General features: G+C 50.1%; 1 protein-coding gene across 5 annotated transcripts; it reads left to right on the forward strand.

The window, feature by feature from the left end:
- The first annotated feature begins 1,593 nt into the window (after positions 1–1,593).
- USP11 (ubiquitin specific peptidase 11) lies at positions 1,594–17,540 on the forward strand. Of its 5 annotated transcripts, none has more exons than XM_035003802.1 (21): positions 1,594–1,767; positions 8,996–9,105; positions 9,282–9,412; positions 9,695–9,812; positions 10,198–10,343; positions 10,467–10,528; positions 10,653–10,752; positions 11,120–11,293; positions 11,380–11,538; positions 11,878–12,102; positions 12,238–12,321; positions 12,419–12,513; positions 13,495–13,701; positions 14,386–14,438; positions 14,605–14,865; positions 14,939–15,009; positions 15,197–15,309; positions 16,285–16,434; positions 16,532–16,647; positions 16,847–16,935; positions 17,024–17,540. In XM_035003802.1, the coding sequence occupies exons 1-21, from the start codon at positions 1,625–1,627 to the stop codon at positions 17,159–17,161; spliced, it is 2,745 nt and encodes a 914-aa protein (XP_034859693.1). In that variant the 5' UTR covers positions 1,594–1,624; the 3' UTR covers positions 17,162–17,540. The 5 variants fall into 5 exon arrangements, with proteins under 5 accessions (XP_034859693.1, XP_034859703.1, XP_034859700.1 ...); XM_035003812.1 differs by having other exon boundaries at positions 14,605–14,850; XM_035003809.1 differs by having other exon boundaries at positions 14,608–14,865.
- The last annotated feature ends 3,030 nt before the right edge of the window (positions 17,541–20,570 follow it).

A 20,570-nucleotide genomic window follows, 5' to 3' on the forward strand; every position in this document is an offset into this window, starting at 1 on the left:
TTTACACAACCGAGTTGTAACCCCTCAGCTGTGCCAGGTCTGGGCTAGGGGCTGGAATCAACAGCAATAAAGACACAATCCCTGCTCTAAAGAGGTTAACTGAAAATAGAGGTAAATTATGATGTCTGGTGGATGGGTGGGGTTTGAAAATGTGCAGGGAGAGGGTATTCTGGACCCTCCAGGCCCAGGGAGCTGTGTGCACCAGCGTAGAGGTGTGGGAAGGCAAGCTGTGGTCTTGCTTGTGGGGATGGGTGGTAAGGAAGTCACTGAACCAGAGCCACAATCACCAGCCTGTCTTAGGGGGCAGCCAACAGGCAGGTAGATACAGGGAGCCAGAGACTGAAATATTCAAGTTATCAACAAGAGGTAGGGCTGGAAGCCCCAGGAGATAAGGATGGCAGAGCCTAGTGCAGTGGTTCTCAACCAGTGATCACCCGCAGTGAACACTGGCAATGTCTAGAGACACTTCTGGGAATGAGACAATGAGGGCATGATAACTTGCTATTCAGTGGGTAAAGGGCAGGGATGCAGCTAAATATGCTACAATGCTTCCCATAACAGAAATGTCAATAGCGCCTAGGTTGAGAACCCCTGGCCTGGTGCAATGGTTCTAAACTTTGGTCACAGTCCCCTTATAGTCTTAAAAATTGAGAACGTCTAAAGAGCTTTTGCTTATGTAGCCTTGGAATATTCCACACACACGCAAGAGAGAATGACAATGAAAAAGTATTGTGAAAATAGTTCTGACTTTGTGAAACGCTCCTGAGGTCTCCTGAACTAGTAGGAAGACTCGAACCACAGACTGAGAATCTATGGCCTGGTGCTTAACGTCACAGCTCTGAGTTCGAACCACAGCTCAGCCATTTACCAGCCTGGACAAAATGAATGAACATTTCTGGTCCTCAGCTTGCCCCACTGAAGTCCATAGGTGACCATGATATTTATCTACTGCCTAAGGCTACTATTTACGTGCAATAAAGCACTTAAACAGGGCCAATTATTAGCTATCATTGCTATAACGCCAACAAATATACTGGGCCTGAGGCTGACTTGCCTTCAACACGTTTGCCAAGAAAATAAATCTAGTTCAGGCAGGGAAGCGGCCCGCAGGCCTGGGTGGTGACCTTTTTTGTACCAGGTTTTGATGGACGAGAAGAGCAGTGCAATGAAGGTAGGGCATTCTGGTCAGGCTAACAAAAACTCTCAGGGCAGGGGCCGCGGTTCCCCAGCAGAGCACGGGACCGAGAAAGCCCGGAACCTTTGTGTCCCTGAGCATTCCCCAAAATGTCCTCGTCCATATCGGGGACCTCCGCCTCCACCTTTCCACACAACCTTTTGCCCAGACGCAACATGGCGTTAAAATCCTACAAGGCACCTTTGTCTTTCTTAGTGCCCATCTGGAGGTTTTACCCCGCCCACTGGCCGCAGAGATCACCGCCCAGAGTCCGATGCCCGCCTAGCCCCTCCGCGCGTCCGAGCGTGGGGTCCCTTTCCAAGATGGCAGTAGACCCCTGGCTGTTTGGGGGGCTCTATTTCCGTTTCCGGGACCAGAATCCGGAAGTAGCCGTTGAGGGGCCTCTTCCTATCTCCAGCTGCGGTAGCTGCGAGAGGAGGGCGAACGGTGATGGCGGCGGTCGCAGCGAATGTGGCGGCTGCGGCCGAGGACCGAGAGCCGCAGCGCGAAGTGCCGGGCCTTGAGAGCCAGCGGCGCCAGATCGAGAACGGCGAGAGTGGGCGAGAGCGTCCACTGCGGGCCGGCGAAAGCTGGTGAGGCAGGGCGGCGCGCAGAGCCTCTGCTGAGGGGCAAGTGGGGGCGTTGGCGACGGTGGGGGACGTGACGGCCGAGGTCCAAAGAACTGCCGTGGGGGCGGGGGAGTGGCTTGTGGGACTGAGGACGGGAGGGGCGGGGAAGTGCGTGTGAGTGGATCGCCTTGTCTGGGAAAGAGGCGGGGCCTGTATGGTGGCGCCCGAGGCCTGAGAACAGGAGAGGGTTTGTTGTGGAGAGGCGGGGGGCGGGGCCTGAGAAAGAAACGGCCGTGGGGGCGGGGCCGGGCCTGCGTGGTGGCACTCAGAACCTGGGAAAGGGCGGTCTCGGCGGCCGAGGCCGAGGGGCGTGGTCTGCGTGGCGTTAAGTAGCATCTGGCGGCAGGGGCGGCCTGCGGTTGCTTGGAGCCTGAGAATTAGGCAAGGGGGATGACGTCAGGCAGAAGAGCGGAATCTGAGCCGTAGAGCTGTGGGCGGGAGGGAGGGACTCGGAGCCTGCGTGGTGGAGGGAGCTGGCGCCTGGGAACGAGGCTTGTGACGTAGGCCGAGGGGCGTGTCCTGAGGCCGAGGAAAGACTGCAGAGGGGAGGTGGCGCCTGTGAAGCAGAAAATGGCGCCTGCGAATGAGCAAAGTTTGTGACGCGGCGAGGTTTTTGCCTCTGGCCGAGGCCTTCTTCCCAGGACGGGAGAAAGTGCAGGTGATTGGCACGGGAGGGGCCTTCGATGTTACATTTGCTTTCTGTTGTAGTACTGTTTTGTTTTTGTAATCAGGAGAAATAGCTATTTTTAAAAATGTCAATGCGTATCTTGATAAATCGGCTTGTTTTACTGATCTTGGCTAACCAGTGCTTGAAATGTACTGTTTCTGGGTTTATTTTGTTTCTCACCGAGTTGCATCTCATTGTCTAAATTGTGATATACGTAAGACCTAAAAAGATTGCATAAAACGTTTACGTAGCCCAGATTGATGGACATTCTGTAAAAAATAAACGGCCTGTGCTCTTCAAAAATCTCAAGGTCGTGAAAGACAAAGGATGAAGAACTGTTCCAGATTGAAGGAATTAATGGGATTTAAAGAGTCACGATAACTAAATGCAATGTGTGATCCTGGATTGGATCCTGGAGCAGAAAAAAATAAATTACTTTTTAAAAATCAGGGTTTTTTTTCTCATAAAATTAATTTTCTCTTTTTTACTGTAAAAGATGTTAATGGGGAAATTGGTGAAATTTGACTGAGACTTGTAGATTAGATATTAGTAGTGATAATATCTTGCTTTGGATAATTGTATTGTGGTTATGAAAGAGTATCTTTTTTTTTTAAGGGAATACATACCGAAATTTTTACGGATAAAGAACCATCGTGTAAGCCGCTTACTCGCAAATGGTTGGAAAAAATAGTGTATATAAAGATGTATTTAAAGAAACAATGATCGGGCGAATGGCAAAAATGTTAAAAATTTGGGGAATCTGGATGAAGGGTATACGGGAATTCTTTATATTTTGCAATTTTTCTGAGTCTATTTCAAATTAAAAATATTAAAGAATAATAAAACAAAAATTTGTGAATTCACCATTCAGGTTAAGATTCAGACTGTTAGCTTAAGAAATCCTGTGCCCCTCGGATGAAAATCCCTCTCCCTGCGCCACTATTATCCTGAATTTTTCAATTTGTTAACGTTTTTCCACTTCTGTACGCATCCCTAAGTAGTATTTGTGGTCTAAGCTTTCATTTTATGGAGGATACATGTGAAATCATACTAGATGCCTGCCGTGTGCCCTTCGCATCATATCAGGTGGTACATGGTATCCACATGACGTCATTGGTGACGTTAGCCTTGATCATTTGGTGAAGATGGTATCTGCCCTGTTTCTCCACTGTAAAGGTACTATTTTTCTCTTTCCGTACACAGTAATTCTTTTAAAGACATTTATGTCCATCCATTCCTCAACGTTTTAACAGCTTCCCATCTCGTGCAGTGTAAATGCTAACATTCTTACAATGACTAGCGAGGCTGGTCCCCGGCTCTGATTGCTTCTCTGATCTCGCCTCTGATTACCACCCCCCACCCCCCCAAACTCTCTCCATCCGGCCATACTGGACTCTTGCTGTTTCTCTCACACCGCGGGCATGCTCTCACCTGAGGGCTTTTCTGAGTGAGGTTTGCTCCTTTTACAGAGTTTCTAATCACAGTGCTAGTGAGATACATGTATCCCTGTTACTGGAGAGTACAGAGACAAGTTAAGATTCCCCAAATAGGGAGTACGAAAGCTTTTTTTTTTTTTTTTTAACTGTTGCGCTGTAGCTCTCCAGCAAGGCAAAGCTTCATTCCGTCCTGAGAACAAACAACAGTAACTGGAACGTTTTTTATAGTTCATTTGGATGTGTTCAGACAGGGTTGGGGGCTTCTGTTCCTGCCGCATCCTGCCTTTACAGCGTCCTGGTGACAGTACCCTTTAAAATTACCTCACGGGTATGGGTTTCCTTTTGGGGTGTTGAAAATGTTTTGGAACTAGATAGAGGTCGTGGTTGCACAATATTGTGAATGTACTAAATGCCACCGAACTGTTCACTTGAAAATGGTTAATTTTATGTGAATTTTTAAAATTATATGTTCTGTCAATAAAAAAAAATTACCCCACCAATGTTGGTTCAGTATTGAAGCCAGTTCATCTCTGCAAATGTGGCTGATGTGAAGCGTTTTACCTTATCTCCATTTTTTAAATGCTGATTTACTTAGGTGAGAGCAAAGCATCTCAAGGTTCTTTAATTTGCTTTTCATTTTATAGAGGTTTGCTGCAGTGGTCAGGAAATTTGTGTTTACAAAGCATTTCGAAGTCATGGACTAAATCCCCAAATCATCTCTCTAATTAATCAGTATTAATATTTTGCACCTTCTTTTTGTCAGTTGGCAGATCTGGGCAAGGGCAAGTAATTTGGCCATCTGACCTGATTTAATTTCTAGAAGTTTCTATTTTAAGAGTAAATTCAAATCTATGATAATAAAGCTTCCTTGGCAAATTCCAGTTTTTCTTTTTAAGGATGAACCATCTACAAACATAACTAAATCTAAGGGAGAGTGGAGGGAGTCTCTAGAAGGTTTGTGCAGGGTGTGGGTAGTTTCCTAGTAGGTAAGCAGGCAAGGGGTTCTTTGTTCAGGTAAAGGAAGGAGTGTGGCTGGGTTCAGTATTGCAGAGTGGATGGAGATGTGTGAAGGGAAAGTGACGGTGTTCCATTAGAGGTTAAGGACTAGCCTAGGAATGTTGAGGGTTTTCTGTCAGTGGAGAAGCCTGCACAGCACAGGGGACCATTGAGTGTAATGAAGACGTTAGAACTAAATCAACAATTTTCACGTTTGCTTGGTGATTGCTGCTATAGCTCTTAAACAAGGTGGATATGCCTTGACTTCTGGATCTAATGAAAGACTGAAATAAACAGTAGGCCTCTGGCAATTCCCTTGTCATTGAGTCGGTCCCCCTAGTGCTTGCTCAGACTTTGCATGAACCAGGGGGAAGAGAGTGTGAGTTTAGGGTCCTGGACTGGGGAATCTTTTGGTAAATAGTAATTGCACCAGTCTTTGTTGCTTAAACGTGAATATGCCTTTTAGCTTGAAAAATATGCAATTATTGAAAGATATTTGCAATTCTAATTCTAATTAGCATAATTAAGCTAGGAAGATAAACTTGCTTTTTGATTTGTCATCTTTAAAAAGTACCGAGTTTTTTTTTTTTTTTTTTAAGATCTTATTTATTTATTTGACAGAGAGCGAGAGCAGGAACACAAGCAGGGGGAGCGGGAGAGGGAGAAGCAGGCTCCCGGCAGAGCAGGGAGCCCAATGCGGGGCTCGATCCTAGGACCCTGGGATCATGACCTGAGCCGAAGGCAGACGCTTAACGACTGAGCCACCCAGGTGCCCCCAAAATACCGAGTTTGTTAAAGAGTACACTTATCACAATGACCACTGAGTAATGTATAGAATTGTTGAGTCACTATATTGTACACCTGAAACTAACTCTGCGTTAACTATACTAGAAATAAAATTAAAAACTTAATAAAGAAAATGTTAAGTTTGGAAAATGAAAGAGCTTTTATAAAAATTTTAAGTTCATTGAAATATGGAACATTTTAATCAAACCTAATTATGCCTATTGCCATTCCTTTTGTAGGGCAATGGAGTAAATCTTTGTGTTATCTCCCAGACAGTAGTTTAGCCATAAAAGAACATTTGAACAGTATTATTATTCAGAATTGGGGAAAGACAAATCAAGAATAGTTGTTAGAAGAAAAAGATATAAATTGAAGTAAGGACAAAAAATACAGTCAACTTTGTAAAAACGCAGTGATAACTAACAAAGATGAGTAGAAGCTTAACTTTTTTGATGTCAGAAAACACCAAGAGTTAATAATTTGGTGATACAAAATGAACTTATAATCTGGGCATAAAATAATGACATTTGACAGAAAAGGCCCAAATTCTAATTTTCCTCCTTTGGTACATTATTGATGTAACAATTTATAGTAAAGGATTCATTTATATGCCACTATGTACATCTATTTAGACTTATACGGATATATAAGTAATAAACTTAGAACAACATAGTATTACATTTACCATCTGAATAGGCTGACAAAGCTTTTAATAAACAAATAGGAAAAAAAATAGGAAATCCCTATTTCCTCATTTATATCCATATTTCTATTTCTCTCTGATTATTGTATCTAGTATAATTGACCTGTTACGTATATTGTTATCTTAACCAGTGTAACCAATTTTCTTCAGACACGAGAGAAAACCAGAGGACAAAAAACATTGTTTAGTAATTTTTTCCATAAGCATGTATTTCATAAGCATTTCAGCAAATTTGAGGAAGCACAAACATAAGTGACTTTAGCACGATCTGTTGTATTTCTATATACTAGCAGGAAGAAACTGGAAAATTAAAATTTAAAAGATACCTTTTATGATCGCATCCTCCCAAATCAAATACCTGGGGTAAATCTAACAATGTGGGTGCTTCCCTATCAGACAATGACAACTCTGTCATGACTGCCATCTGGGCTGACAGATTATGAGACATCCCAATTTCAGAGATGTTAAACATTTCTAAAGTGTCCTTGAATTGGAGAAATCTGGTATTCTTATTCTGTAAAAATTGGTATAAAACTTCAGGCTCCTGTGAAGACTTTAGAAATTCAGGCTGTAGCCAGGTACGAGGGGTTTTGCTTACTGCTACAGGGTCTTTTTTTTTTTTTTAATTGAAGTATAGTTGATACACAGTGTTCCATTAGTTTCAGGTGTATGCTACAGAGTGGTTTTAATGTTAATTTTCCTTAAAAATCTGCTCTTAAAAAAAGTTGAGTAGTGCCTCCCCTTGCATTGAAAATCCCAGTCACCCTAAAGTTAGAGCTTTAGGGAAGAAGTTAACCTCATAGACTGTCAGTGGAGGCAGTGAAAGCCTCAGGGAAGGGTAGAGGTGGGTTTGCAGGTATGAGTGACGGCGGGGTAGGGGTCAGTGATGGGGTATTCCAGAAGAGTAATGGGAGATTTGTGGCATAGACTACTGGGGCAGGGAGGGTGTGTGTTCCTAGTATGAGTGACGTGCAGGGGGGTCAGTGCAGCAAAAACAAACAACAAAACCCCACCAAAATGTGTGCCTATCTGGGTGACTTGTGACTATTGCAAGGTTTTCTAGGCCTCCATCCCCCCTCACCTCCCTCATCCTTTTATGAACACAGGAAAAGTTGCCATTTTAAAGAATCCCACTGAGGGTTAAATTGCTGGAACACTAATCACTACAGCATGAGAGTAATATTTTTTTAAAAAAGTGTTTATTTGAGGCAGTTAACTATCTGGGATAGCCTCTTATGTGTCAAAAATCCCATAGCAGAGCAGGTTTGTGAGTGAGTGTGGGACCGGGGTTGTGTGTAAGCTTTGAGGTCCAAGCCCTGAGATTGAAACAGTAACTGCTGACATTCATTTAGCATTTTTACTCTTATGTCAAGTCTTTTCTGGACTTGAGACTTGCTCGTGACATTTTACAGGGGCAGGCTTCAGCAGTCCTAAATGTTTATCCTAGGTGTCGTGCGTATAAGAGTTTCTCTTTTAAAAGAGAGCTGGCCAAGCTGTACACTTGAAAATGGTTCAGGTCATGATCCCAGGGTCCTGGGATCGAGCCCCACATTGGGCTCTCTGCTCAGCGGGAAGCCTGCTTCTCCCTCTGCTGGTGTTGCCTCCCTCACTGTCTGTCTCTCTCTCAAATAAATAAATAAAATCTTAAAAAATTAAATAAATGGTTCAGATGGTAAATTTTATGGTATGTGCTGCTTTTTGCCACAATTAAAAAAAATAGAGGGACGCCTGGGGGTCTCAGTCGGTTAAGCATCTGCCTTCAGCTCAGGTCATGATCCTGGGGTCCTGGGATCGAGCCCCGCTTTGGGCTCCCTGCTAAGCAGAGAACCTGCTCCTCCCTCTCCTCCCCGCTCCTGCTCTCTCTCACTATCTCTGTCTCTCTCTCAAATAAATGAATAAAATCTTAAAAAAAAAAAAAAAAAAAAAGAACGAGCTAGTTACCATAAGCTAGATCTATTATAAAGCTAAAATAAATCCTCAAAACAAAAATGACAAAAAATGGTGAGGTGCAGTCTTTGAAGGAAAACCTTGTGATTCTTTTAGCATTTTAAATTCTCAGTTTCTGAGCAGATTTCCAGAATTTAATAATTCATTTCTTATTCTCCATTTATATATCCTTTACAAACACTGCACACTTAATGAATGGCTAAATCTTTAAAACATTAGCTGTAAATAACGGGTAATTTTCAGCCTAATTCTTTGTTCTGTAATAAAACCTCATATTTCCTGGCACTATGCATGTGGGTTTGTGGTTTGTTTTGTCTTGTTTTGTTTGGAGTTTTGCCATTTTCTGTTTTTAATCAAATCTCTTTTAGTGTCCTAAGAAATTAGGTAATCTGTTAAAACCTGAGTTTCGCTGAATAAATTTTGCTTCTAATTATTTTCATATGTTGGTGAAGCTTTTTTTTTCAAGTTGAGTTCTGGGAGAGATTGCCCTTTTTTATTGAGATAGAATGGACATACAACATGGTATGAGTTTTAGGTGTACGTGAAATTTGTCATGTCGACTTGCAGTGTGTTGATCCTTTTAGTCTAATCACCATGGGAAGTGGTACCACTAACTCCAGGTAACCATGTGACACCCTTGTTACCTGTCTGGTCCAGGTTCCTCGTGGAGCAGCACTGGTACAAACAGTGGGAAGTGTACGTGCAGGGAGGAGACCAGGACTCCGGCACCTTCCCTGGCCGCATCAATAATGCCGACCTCTTTGAAGGTACCAGGCCTCTCCCTCCCCATCCCAGCCAAGCCCTGGTGTTCTTGTCCCCTCTGTGCTTACAACAAACGATCATAAGCCTCTTCACTGAGCTATGTCATTGGTGAGATGGCCAGAGTGACTTACCACTTTCCTTCCCCGATTCTTCCTCTACCGCCTTCCTCTGCCCCCGGCAGACCAGGTAAACTGGCGCCTCAAGAAGGGTTTAGTGGAAGGTGAAGACTATGTGCTGCTCCCGGCGGCTGCTTGGCATTACCTGGTCGCCTGGTACGGTCTAGAGCATGGCCAGCCACCCATTGAACGCAAGGTATAGCGGATGCGGACGGTGCTCAGGGCGGATTCTTGGGGGATGCGGTGGGAGAACGGCCTTGTAGGCCCAGGATGGGTCTCGACCAGTGTGTACCTGGGTCTCCACGTATGCTGTGTAGGTAGCACCCTGTCTGGGCTCCTCCCCGCTCACGTATCTTGGTGTGTCCCAGGTGTGTGTTCGTCTGCATGCATGCTCCTCTGATCTTAGAGGTCGTCGTGCCTGTGTCTGTGTATCTGCGTTACGTGGGTGCGCCCGCGTATGCACCCCTCCACCTTCCAGGTTGTGGAGCTGCCCAGCGTCCAGAAGGTCGAAGTGTACCCAGTAGAACTGCTGCTTGTCCGGCACAGTGATATGGACACACCTCACACTGCTCAATTCAGCCATACAGATTCTGTTGGTGAGTCTGAGGGCCACGGAATGAGGTAGCCCTCCCACAGCTCGGTGACCTAAGAATGCCTGGGCTTTGGCTGTGGCCGACTGAGAAAGCATCGGTCAGACTTTGGAGGACCAAGAAGGTATTGATCGAGTTGGGCGGAGGCCCTGAGGGGGTGCCCTAGAGTCCCGAGGGGGGGCGGTGCGAGCTGCATTCCCGTGGCTTAGATGGTCTGGCAGGCTGGGGGTCTCAAGTCCCGAGCGGGCATCCGTCGTTCGGAGAGCGTTCGGGGACACGAGGTATTGGCCGAGTGTGCCCAGTCTGTGAGGGTGAGTCGGGCTGATGCTGAGATGGGTCGATCACTCAGGGTCTCAGGAAGACCTCGAGTGTGCTCTGCCACCTTCCACAGAGCTCGTTTTGCGCACCGCCCGAGAGCAATTTCTGGTGAGCCCCCAGGAAGAGACGCGGCTGTGGATCAAGAACGCAGAGGGCTCTTTTGAGAGATTGTGCAACACGCGCGTCACACTTCTTGACGCTGCCCTCAAGACTGGGCAGGTGAGGGTGGGGAGGGCCTCCTGCTCACCACCCGTGCTCTCCGGTTGCGGGCAGTGAGGGTGAGGCGCCCAGAGGCCCTGCAGGAGTGCCTTTCCTGCTTCTCTTTTCTCTTCCTCGACCCAGGTGGTCATCATGGAGACCCGAAACAAGGATGGCACTTGGCCCAGTGCCCAGCCACAGGCCGCGTAAGCCTCTAGAGTGTCGGGCACAGAGTGGGGTCCCCCCAGCAGGCAGGATGACTGAGTTCACGAGCCCATTTCACCTGCACGTCTTGGCCTTCAGCTGATAACCGCTTCCCCTCCACCCTAGGAGCACTGCGTTGGAGGAGGAGGAGGCGCTCCAGGGCCAGCCAGGCATCTGTGGTCTCACCAACCTGGGCAACACGTGCTTCATGAACTCGGCCCTGCAGGTTGGGCGGGTAGAGCTGCGTCTGGCGCAGCCGCAGGGGCGGGCTTCAAGTGGCGAGGACTGGGGGGCGCTGCAGGGCACGGGGTCAGGTTGAAAGCTGGGGCCCCACGCGTCGCACTTGACGTGCCCACGGTCCTCCCTGCAACACCAGCACCTTCTCCCTCGGCTTGCCCGCTTCCCGGGTTCTTCTCTCCTTTGTCACCGCGTTCTTCCTTTTCTCGAAATGCTGCTGCCTTCTCTCCGCCACCTTTTTGTCCCCCTCCCCCCCTTTCTCTCTCCTTCCTCTTTGCTTCCTTCTCTCTGTCTCCACCTTGGTCACCCCTCTCCCCTCTCCTCTGCCCCATTTTCCCGGGCCCTGCCTCCTGCAGTGCCTCAGCAACGTGCCACAGCTCACCGAGTACTTCCTCAAAAACCGCTACCTGGAGGAGCTCAACTTCTGCAACCCGCTGGGCATGAAGGGGGAGATCGCAGAGGCCTACGCGGACCTGGTGAAGCAGGCCTGGTCTGGCCACCACCGGTCCATCGTGCCTCATGTGTTTAAGGTGTGACTCAGGCCTGGGCTGCCCCTGCCCACGCACCCCCCCCCCCCGACTCCCTATCGCTCTGACCACCCTGCCCATCTTCTCAGACCAAGGTCGGCCACTTTGCGTCCCAGTTTCTGGGCTACCAGCAGCATGACTCACAGGAGCTGCTGTCGTTCCTCCTGGATGGGCTGCATGAGGACCTCAATCGTGTCAAAAAGAAGGAATATGTGGAGTTGTGCGATGCTGCTGGGCGGCCAGATCAGGTGGGGGCACTCCTCAGAGACCCCTATGCTGAGAGCTCCATTAAAGCCACCAGGGCCTCTGCTCCAGGGATCCTGTGGCCTCCCCGGGGTATCCCACACCCCACCTGACCTCATCTCCAACCCTAGTCCCAGCCCGGGCTCCCGCCCAGAGTTAACCTTCCTGCCCAAAGAAACCCCAGCCTGACCGTGAGCACAGCCTCCAGGTAGCCCTGGCTGTGACTCTGTCTCTGGACTTTGCCATGGCCCTCACCTGGACTTCATCCCGATTCACATCCACCCCAAACTATGGTTTCCCCTGCCCCAGGCAAGCCTTATCACCCAACATGACACTCTCAACAGGAGGTCGCTCAGGAGGCCTGGCAGAACCACAAACGGCGGAATGATTCTGTGATTGTGGACACTTTCCACGGTCTCTTCAAGTCCACGCTGGTGTGCCCTGATTGTGGCAACGTGTCTGTGACCTTCGACCCCTTCTGCTACCTCAGCGTCCCACTGCCTGTCAGCCACAAGAGGGTCATGGAGGTCTTCTTTGTCTCCATGGATCCTCGCCGCAAGCCAGAGCAGGTATGGGCTCATGGTGACGTAGGAACGTAACGAGGGATGTAGTCAGAGGTTGATGACTCTGCCATACCTTAATGTTGCCCACACTGACTCACCACACCCCCCTCTGCTCTTTTGTGGACATGGTTTCTCCCTCAGCACCGGCTCGTGGTCCCCAAGAAGGGCAAGATCTCGGATCTGTGTGTGGCTCTGGCCAAACACACTGGCATGTCGCCAGAGAGGGTGAGGCTCTTGGAGGCACAGGGAGGGTAGGATTTAGGGGCAGGGGGCCTGGGGAGACCTTGCAGACTGACCAGCCTCCTCTGCATTCCGTTCCCAGATGATGGTGGCCGATGTCTTCAGTCACCGCTTCTATAAGATCTACCAGCTGGAGGAGTCTCTGAGCAGCATCTTGGACCGAGATGATATTTTCATGTGAGTGAGGGGACCAGGAGACTTAGGGGTGCCTCAGGAATCTCTTCCTCTTAACCAACTTCCCTGCCCCCCCTTTGGCCTGACTCACAGGGCACCTGCCTTGTGCAGGGCTTTGGTCATGGGCCTTAGTAGGGCAGGAGGCTTGGGGCTGTCAGTGGGGTGGGTGAGACATCCTTATACAGGGTGTTCTTGGGTGTTTTCTTTCTTGTTCCGTGATGAAGTCTCCTGTTTCTTCTTCGTTTTATTCAGCGGTCACTGAGAACTCCTCTATCTACCAGGTGCTCGAACCGTGTTCGTTACTCCTATTGCAGTCCTCAGAAACCAACAAGGATTTTGGAAATAGGGAACACTAAGATACTTTCTGAACATAAGAGTATTCAGAATAAATTTGAAATCTTTGGGTAACTAAAACAGAAAGTGCAGGGGCGCCTGGGTGGCTCAGTTAGTTAAACATCCGACTCGTGATTTTGGCTCAGGTCATGATCTCAGGGTTGTGAGATCGAGCCCTGCACCAGGCTCTGTGCTCAGTGGGGAGTCTGCTTGAGATTCTTTCCCTCTGCCTCTCCCCCCACTTGCACTTGTGTGCATGTTCTCTCTCGCTCTCGCTGTCTCGCTCACTCTCTCAAATAAATAAATCTTTAAAAAAATAAAATAGAAAGTGCATCCTGAGTAGAGAAAGTCTTTTTAAACCAAGGAGGGTTTTCCAGAAAGAAAATGGTTTTAGGTCCCTTTGTCACTAAAAATTTCTGTTACTCTCCTCAGCGCTTTCTTAACCACCAGAGCGCTTTGTAAAACATCACGCAAACAAAGTGTTGTACCATCTACCAGTCTGTAAAGCACAGAACACCGGGTGGCTCTTCAGACCCTTTAAAGAAATATTTTCAGGCTGTGAGGAGTGGGTGGGTGAAGCAACTGGGGCAGAGTCCCCAGGTCCCTCTGGCGTGTCCTGATCAGGTGTGACCCGACGTTCACCCCCTACAGATACGAGGTGTCAGGCAGGTCTGCTATCGGTGAGAACTCCAGGGAGGACGTCGTGCTTCCTATCTACCTGCGGGAGCGCACCCCAGCCCGGGACTACAACAACTCTTACTACGGCCTCATGCTCTTTGGGCACCCGCTCCTGGTGTCAGTGCCCCGTGACCGGCTCTCCTGGGATGCCCTCTATCACATCCTGCTCTACCGCCTCTCGTGAGTCTGCCTTTTGGGGGGCCGGCGGGGGGAAGGTGGAGTCTGAACTCAGACCTGGGTGTCGAGCTGCTTATTGCCAACCCTCTTCCACTTCCAGAAGACAGCTAAGCTTAACGTGGCCAGAGAGGAACTTGGAGGGGTTTTTTTCTTGGTCTAAACCTCTGGCTTTGCCGCTGCCTCTCCTGGGTGTTGGGGGTAACAGGGGTCAACAAAATGGACAAAATGCACACGACTTTGTCTCATACTTGAGTACCCTGTCCTTGGTGAGGCATGGTTATTTGGATTTTTACGAAGAGATCTCCATGGTGCCTGAAGTCCAGAGTCCTTACCGAGGCAAACAGAGCAGTGCGCTGTCTGACTTAATCTCTCCTTCATGTTGCACTAACAGGTCCATTGCTCAGAGGCCTGCCCTGATCAAAGTTTGCAGTTGATGGTGTGTTATTTAAAGTGGTTCACCATACTTAAGGTCCATACTCCTTAGCCGTGGCTCACGAGACCCTACCTTGTCAAGCCACCTCTTCATGCGTTTCTGTGTCATCTCTTGAGACCTTCCAGGGTCAGCATGAATGACTGCTTGTGTGGGGCTTTGCCGGTGGTTTCCCATCAGAAGCAAAGTAGAATCCTGGGCCCTGGACTCCCTGCCCTCGTGCCCCTCCTCAAGAGTCTCCTGTGCTCTCTTTGCAGGCGCTATGTGACCAGGCCCAGCTCGGATGACGAGGACGATGGGGATGAGAAAGGTGAGGAGGAGGAAGGAGAGAGGATCGACAAGGATGAGGGTCTGTACAGGCCGTGCCAGGGCCCAAGGGAGGGTCAGTGGGGGCGGGAGGTCCACCTGGATGCGCATAGCTGCTCAGCCACTTGGGGCTCACACAGACCCGTGTCTGCCGCCCTCCCCTATCCTAGCAGACATGGAGGATAAGGACAACATCCCCAAGCCGGGACATGTGGCTGGGGGCAGCTCCCAAGATTCTGGGCCGGAGCAGGCTGGGCCCAGCTCCGGAGTCGCGGGCGGGAGCCGGGCCCCCGTGGACAACTCCCCTGGACCATCTCACTGGCCCCAGAGGGCGCGGCGCAAGCACCTGTTCACCCTGCAGACAGTGAACTCCAATGGGACCAGCGACCGCTCGACCTTCAACGAGGATACCCATGGTGTCTCCTTCAGCTGTGAGCCAGGGTTGGGAGGCGGGAGGGGGGTTTCCTTGGCAGCAGGGCCCATGACCACCTCCCTCGCCCGCAGCCCAGCCGTACATTGCCATCGACTGGGAGCCAGAGATGAAGAAGCGTTACTATGACGAGGTGGAGGCTGAGGTAAACGGGATCCCAGTTGCTTGCGTCCCACCCCCGCAACCCTTCACCCCCGCCCCTCCCACCTCCAAGCCATGACCGCAGAGCTCCCAGGGCCTCAGATTCCTAGCTTCGGGGTCCATGTCCTTCACCACGGGGCACGTGTCTTCTGCCTCCACTCCCTTTCACATGCTGTCCACTCCTGGCCTAGGGCTACGTGAAGCATGACTGCGTCGGGTACGTGCTGAAGAAGGCTCCCGTGCGGCTGCAGGAGTGCATTGAGCTCTTCACCACTGTCGAGACTCTGGAGAAGGAAAATCCCTGGTGAGGGACCAGGCTGGGGTCTCTGGGGTGTAGTTGGGTAGGACCCCCTGCCCAGATCCCTCCTTACTGGTAAATATCCCTCACTCGGACCCTTCCTGCTACTCTGGCCACCAACACCCAGGCTTAGTCCCACCTGAGAGCCTTTACCTGTTTGTCCCTCCTTCCAGTCCGGTTATCTGCAGGACCGGACTCCTTCGTTTTGCTCAGGTCTCTGATCAAACGTCAGCTTATCCGAGATCTCTCTTACTACCCTGTTAGAAGCCACTCCCCCCAAGCCATCCCTCCTTCCGTTCCCTCCCCAGGCTCTCTGTAGCCCAGCATCACTCTTTTCCTAGCTCAGTAATACCACTTGTTGGCATGTCCTAGATCCCCTTTTGCTCATTCTTTGTTTTTTTTTCCATTAGAGTAAACCCTTGAGGGTGAAGACTTTTAATTTTAAGTATCTGTTGTGTGTCTCTGTCTCTTCTCACTGATTGTAATGGTGGGTGGCGGGTGCAGGAGGCACTCAGTAGCTCCTTGCAGGATGAACAAAATATAAAGGGACAACCGAAAAGATAAAACCGGTCTCAAAAACTAGAGCAACATCTCCGTGGAGCAGGGAGGGACAGAAGTACAAAGTAGTGGCCACAGGACTAGGCCGTAGGTGGTCAGTAAGTACCTGGCAAGTGAGTGAGTGGATAAAATGGAGAAGTAGACGGACAAAGGCAGGCTCTAAAATAAGACAAGCATCTCATGGACCGGAAACGAAAGCAAAACACACTAGTATAAAAGCGTGACAGCCTGGGCAGGTAGATAGTACCTGATGAATGACAGGATTTTAACACGTGGAGAGGGCCGACTGGAGTAATGGGCGGGCTGGAAGGAAGAGCAGCGTCTCTGTGGACCAGACGGGGCCCGTGGGGGCCCCACAGAACAAAGAGCATGCAGTAGGTGCTCAGCGAGTGTCTGTGTGCTGACTCGGGCTCTTGTTTGCAGGTACTGCCCCACCTGCAAGCAGCACCAGCTGGCCACCAAGAAGCTGGACCTGTGGATGCTCCCTGAGACGCTCATCATCCACCTGAAGCGCTTTTCCTACACCAAGTTCTCCCGCGAGAAACTAGACACCCTTGTGGAGTTTCCTATCCGGTCTGGGCTGGGTCCAGAGCAGGGTGGTGTGGGGGTGGGGGTGGCGGGGGGAGGCAGGGAAGGGGCTTTCTGGGAGTAACCCTGTCCTCCCCCGCAGGGACCTGGACTTCTCCGAGTTTGTCATCAAGCCGCAGAACGAGTCGGCGCCAGAGCTGTACAAATACGATCTCATCGCGGTTTCCAACCATTACGGGGGCCTGCGTGACGGACACTGTATGTGCCGGGCTGTGGCAGGGCTGGCCCGGGGTCAGGGGGCAGGATATCCCGTGTGTGACAAAGCTGAGTGAGCGGGGGGGGGGGGGGGGGGGGGGGGCCCCGGGGGGGGGGCAGGGGGGGGGGGGGGGGGGGGGGGGGAACGTGGGAAGCTCTCGGGGGCAGGGCAGTAGGTGTGGACAGCACCCCTCTCTTGCAGACACGACATTTGCCTGCAACAAGGACAGTGGCCAGTGGCACTACTTCGACGACAACAGCGTCTCACCTGTGACTGAGAACCAGATTGAGGTGGGCGCTCCCCCCTCCCCTCGCCCCTCCTCCCGACCCCCACCCCGCAGCCAGCCGGTCCACACTGACTCCTGTCCTCTCGCTGCAGTCCAAGGCAGCCTACGTTCTCTTCTACCAACGCCAGGATGTGGCGCGTCGCCTGCAGCCCCAGCCCGGCTTAGCTGACCCCCCGGCATCCCCTGCCTGCGGTTCCCCGCCCAACTCTGAGTTCATGGATGTAAACTGAGGGGCCCCGGCCCTGCCGCAGGGAAGGAAGCCATCTCCGCTCTCTTCCTTCCCACCGCCCCCCCCTTACCCGTGTTAGGCGCCCCGTGCCAGGCATCGCAGGCTTAGTCGTGGCTACTGTTCTCGTGCCGCTGTATTGCTCTCTCCCGGGGAAGCAGAGGTCGTGTCTCCTCCCGGCAGTGTGTTCCCTGCCTGTGTTTGCCCCTTAGAGCATTAACCTTCCCTTCTATTCTCTATTTATGGTTGTCCCCTTCCCTCTGTCCTCAACCTGGGCTGTTCTGAGGGGGTGGTGGTGGGGTGCACCTGAACACAGAGTGTATTTTCTTATTGAGACCTTGTACCTTCCGCTGTGTATATATAAAGTGCCAGTGTGTTCCTTGGCGGTGTGGTTTTTTCCGCAGGTAGTTCCCGAGCGCCGGTCGGATGCCTGTGTGCTCGCGTGTGCTTACCGAATGCCAGGTTGTGTGATGAATGCCGCGCCGAGTGCTTGTCGGGCGCCATTTCGGAGGTGTTTGTTAGCACCATCTGAACGCTGGACACGATTCTCAGCACTAACCGCGTGCCCAGGGTTTTCCTGAGCATTTTACACACTGACTCACAATCCTCACAACGGTCTCGTGTGCGAGTTGTCATCTCCGGTTTCAGATGGGTAAACTGAGGTACAGAGATCAAGTAATTGCCCAGGTTCTGTCAGATCAGCACACCCCGTTCGTTACACTGGTGTTGGGTCCCGGAGGGGGCGTTTGACCTCTCTGGACCCGAGACAGAAATCTTTCTGTGGACATGGCCTGCCCTACAGTGGATGTGGGAAACGTACCCCTGGAACAGACAGGCATCCCTGTGGGCAAATGTGTGGTTTCTGAACCAGACGACCTCCCAGACCCCCACCTGTGTCCTCAGAGGAGAACTGCGGAGGCGGCACCTGACCCAAACCAGCCAACCCGACAGGACAGATGTGCTGTGTCTCTGTTGTCCCTATACTTAGCCCCCCTGCACCCCCCCCACCAGGCAGGGTCCCTCCAGCCTCATCCCGGAGAAGAGGAAGATGGAACCCCTACCACAGAACGGGAACAGCATAGTGTGTATGGGTATAAGACACCGTTTGAACACCGAGCATCTCCCAGCTGACCCTTCGCGTAGGCGCCAACCACCTCCTCTAAGAAACAGCTCCCATGGGAGCCGCTGCGGGGTGGAGCAGTGTGGACAGATGTGTGGGATGTGGATGTAAGCAAGCCCGCAGCCCCTCACACTGAGGAAGGGAATCTTGCACAGTGGCGGTTGGGGGACTGTTCCCACAGGAAGGCCCTCGACATCCCCCTGGCAAGCCCCACTCAGGGTCACTCAGCCCAGCATTAGCACCCGCAAACCTCCCAGTCACGCCATTGACCCGGGCAAGAAGGGAAGTAGTTGCTGCGAGGAACCCAGCTCAAACTGAAGTAGGCAAAGATAAATACTGTTTCAGGTAGGACCAGATCCAGGAACTCAAAAAAGCAGTCATTTAATCCTCATAAAGACCATATGGTTTGAACACTTGTTACCCCATTTTGCAGATGAGGAAGCAGGTGTAAAGAGCTGATTCAGAATGGGCTTTAAGTACAGAAAGACCTCATTACCCATGCATCATCAGTCCTGGACGAAGACCTCCTAAAGTGAACCCATTTAAAATAACTTCCCTGATTTAACCAAAAATGTCTTGAAATGACAACACGAGGGGCACCTGGGTGGCTCAGTCGGTTAAGCGGCTGCCTTCGGCCCAGGTCATGATTTCTGGGTCCTGGGATCGAGTCTCACATCTGGCTTGCTGCTCAGTAGGGAGTCTGCTTCTCTCTCTCCATCTGCCCCTCCCAACCGCTCATTCTCTCTCTCTCTCAAATAAAATCTTTTGAAAAAATGACAGCACACATAATCAGAAGAGAATCCTAAGAGTCAGAATCACATGGGCGCCTGGGTGGCTCAGTCGTTAAGCGTCTTCCTTCAGCTCAGGTCATGATCTCAGGGTCCTGGGATCGAGCCCTGCATCGGGCTCCTTGCTCAGCGGGGAGTCTGCTTCTCCCTCTCCCACTCCCCCTGCTTGTGTTTCCTCTCGCTGTGTCTCTCTCTCTGTCAAATAAACAAAATCTTAAAAAAAAGAAAAAAGTAGAAATGATAAGCCTGAGATAGGTAATAAAATTTAAGAAACCAATGGATAAGAGGCGCCTGGGTGGCTCAGTTAAGTGTCTGCTTTTTGCTCATGTCATGATCCCAGGGTCCTGGGATCGAGCCCCGAGTTGGGCTCCCTGCTCTGCGGGGAGCCTGCTTCTCCCTCTTCCTCTGCCCCTCCCCTTGCTTGTGCTCTCTCTCTGTCAAATAAGTAAATAAAAAAATCTTAAAAAAAAAAAAACACGGGTACCTGGGTGGCTCAGTTGGTTAAGCAACTGCCTTCGGCTCAGGTCATGATCCTGGAGTCCCGGGATCGAGCCCCGCATCGGGCTCCCTGCTCGGCGGGGAGTCTGCTTTTCCTTCTGACCCTCCTCCCTCTCATGCTCTCTCTATCTCATTCTCTCTCTCAAATAAATAAATAAAATCTTAAAAAAAAAAAAAAAAAAAAACCCACAATGGATGAGTTGAACAACACATTACACGTAGCCAAGGAGGAAATGGGTGAATTGGATATAGGTTAAAGCAGAGGCTGGCTCAGTTGGTAGAGCACGTGACTCTTGATCTCCGGGTTGTGAATTTAAGCACACGTTGGGCACAGAGCTTACTTAAAATAAGTAAATAAAATATATTATGGATAGAGGTTAAAGTGTACCAAGGAATGCATCTTCTAGACTTTAAGTTAGACTAATACTATATTTTGATAAACTAGGGCTAGCCAACTAAAGAATAGGAAAGGATATACATTTCAAACAAATGGAGGGAAACAGAATGATGAATAGATCAACCCAGAAGGGAAAATAGAGCAAGGTGGATGGATAGAGAGCACATACATGCGCATTTACAAAGTCAGCTCTGTCCCAAGGGAGGGAACTGGGAACCTGGCTGCACTTTGAGACCATGGCTGCCACCATGCCAGGGAGGGGGTCGGGTGAGCGTGGGTAAGAATACCTAAAACTTTCCTACGACTTTGAAGATGGCTTTCTCTTGGATGGATCTTGCTCCGTTGCTGTAAAACTCTGTTCTCCAGGGCGCTGACACGGTTTGTTCTGACAATTCGGCTTGGCATTTGTTTGTTTGTTGATGTTTCTGTTGGAGAGTGAGAGCTTGGAGCTTCCTAGTCTGCCATTTTGCTGATCCCACTCCCCTTGTGTATTATGTTTTAAGTGTGTTTCTTAACACACTTAGGTAGCATGTAGTTGGATCTTTAATCTGATCCAACAATATCTGTGTTGTAATTGGGGTGTTTAGATTATTCAGTTAATGTGATTATT

The sequence above is a fragment of the Mirounga leonina genome, unplaced genomic scaffold (genome assembly GCF_011800145.1).
Source record: "Mirounga leonina isolate KUSES-001 unplaced genomic scaffold, KU_Mleo_1.0 Mir_101609, whole genome shotgun sequence".
Lineage (NCBI taxonomy): Eukaryota > Metazoa > Chordata > Mammalia > Carnivora > Phocidae > Mirounga > Mirounga leonina.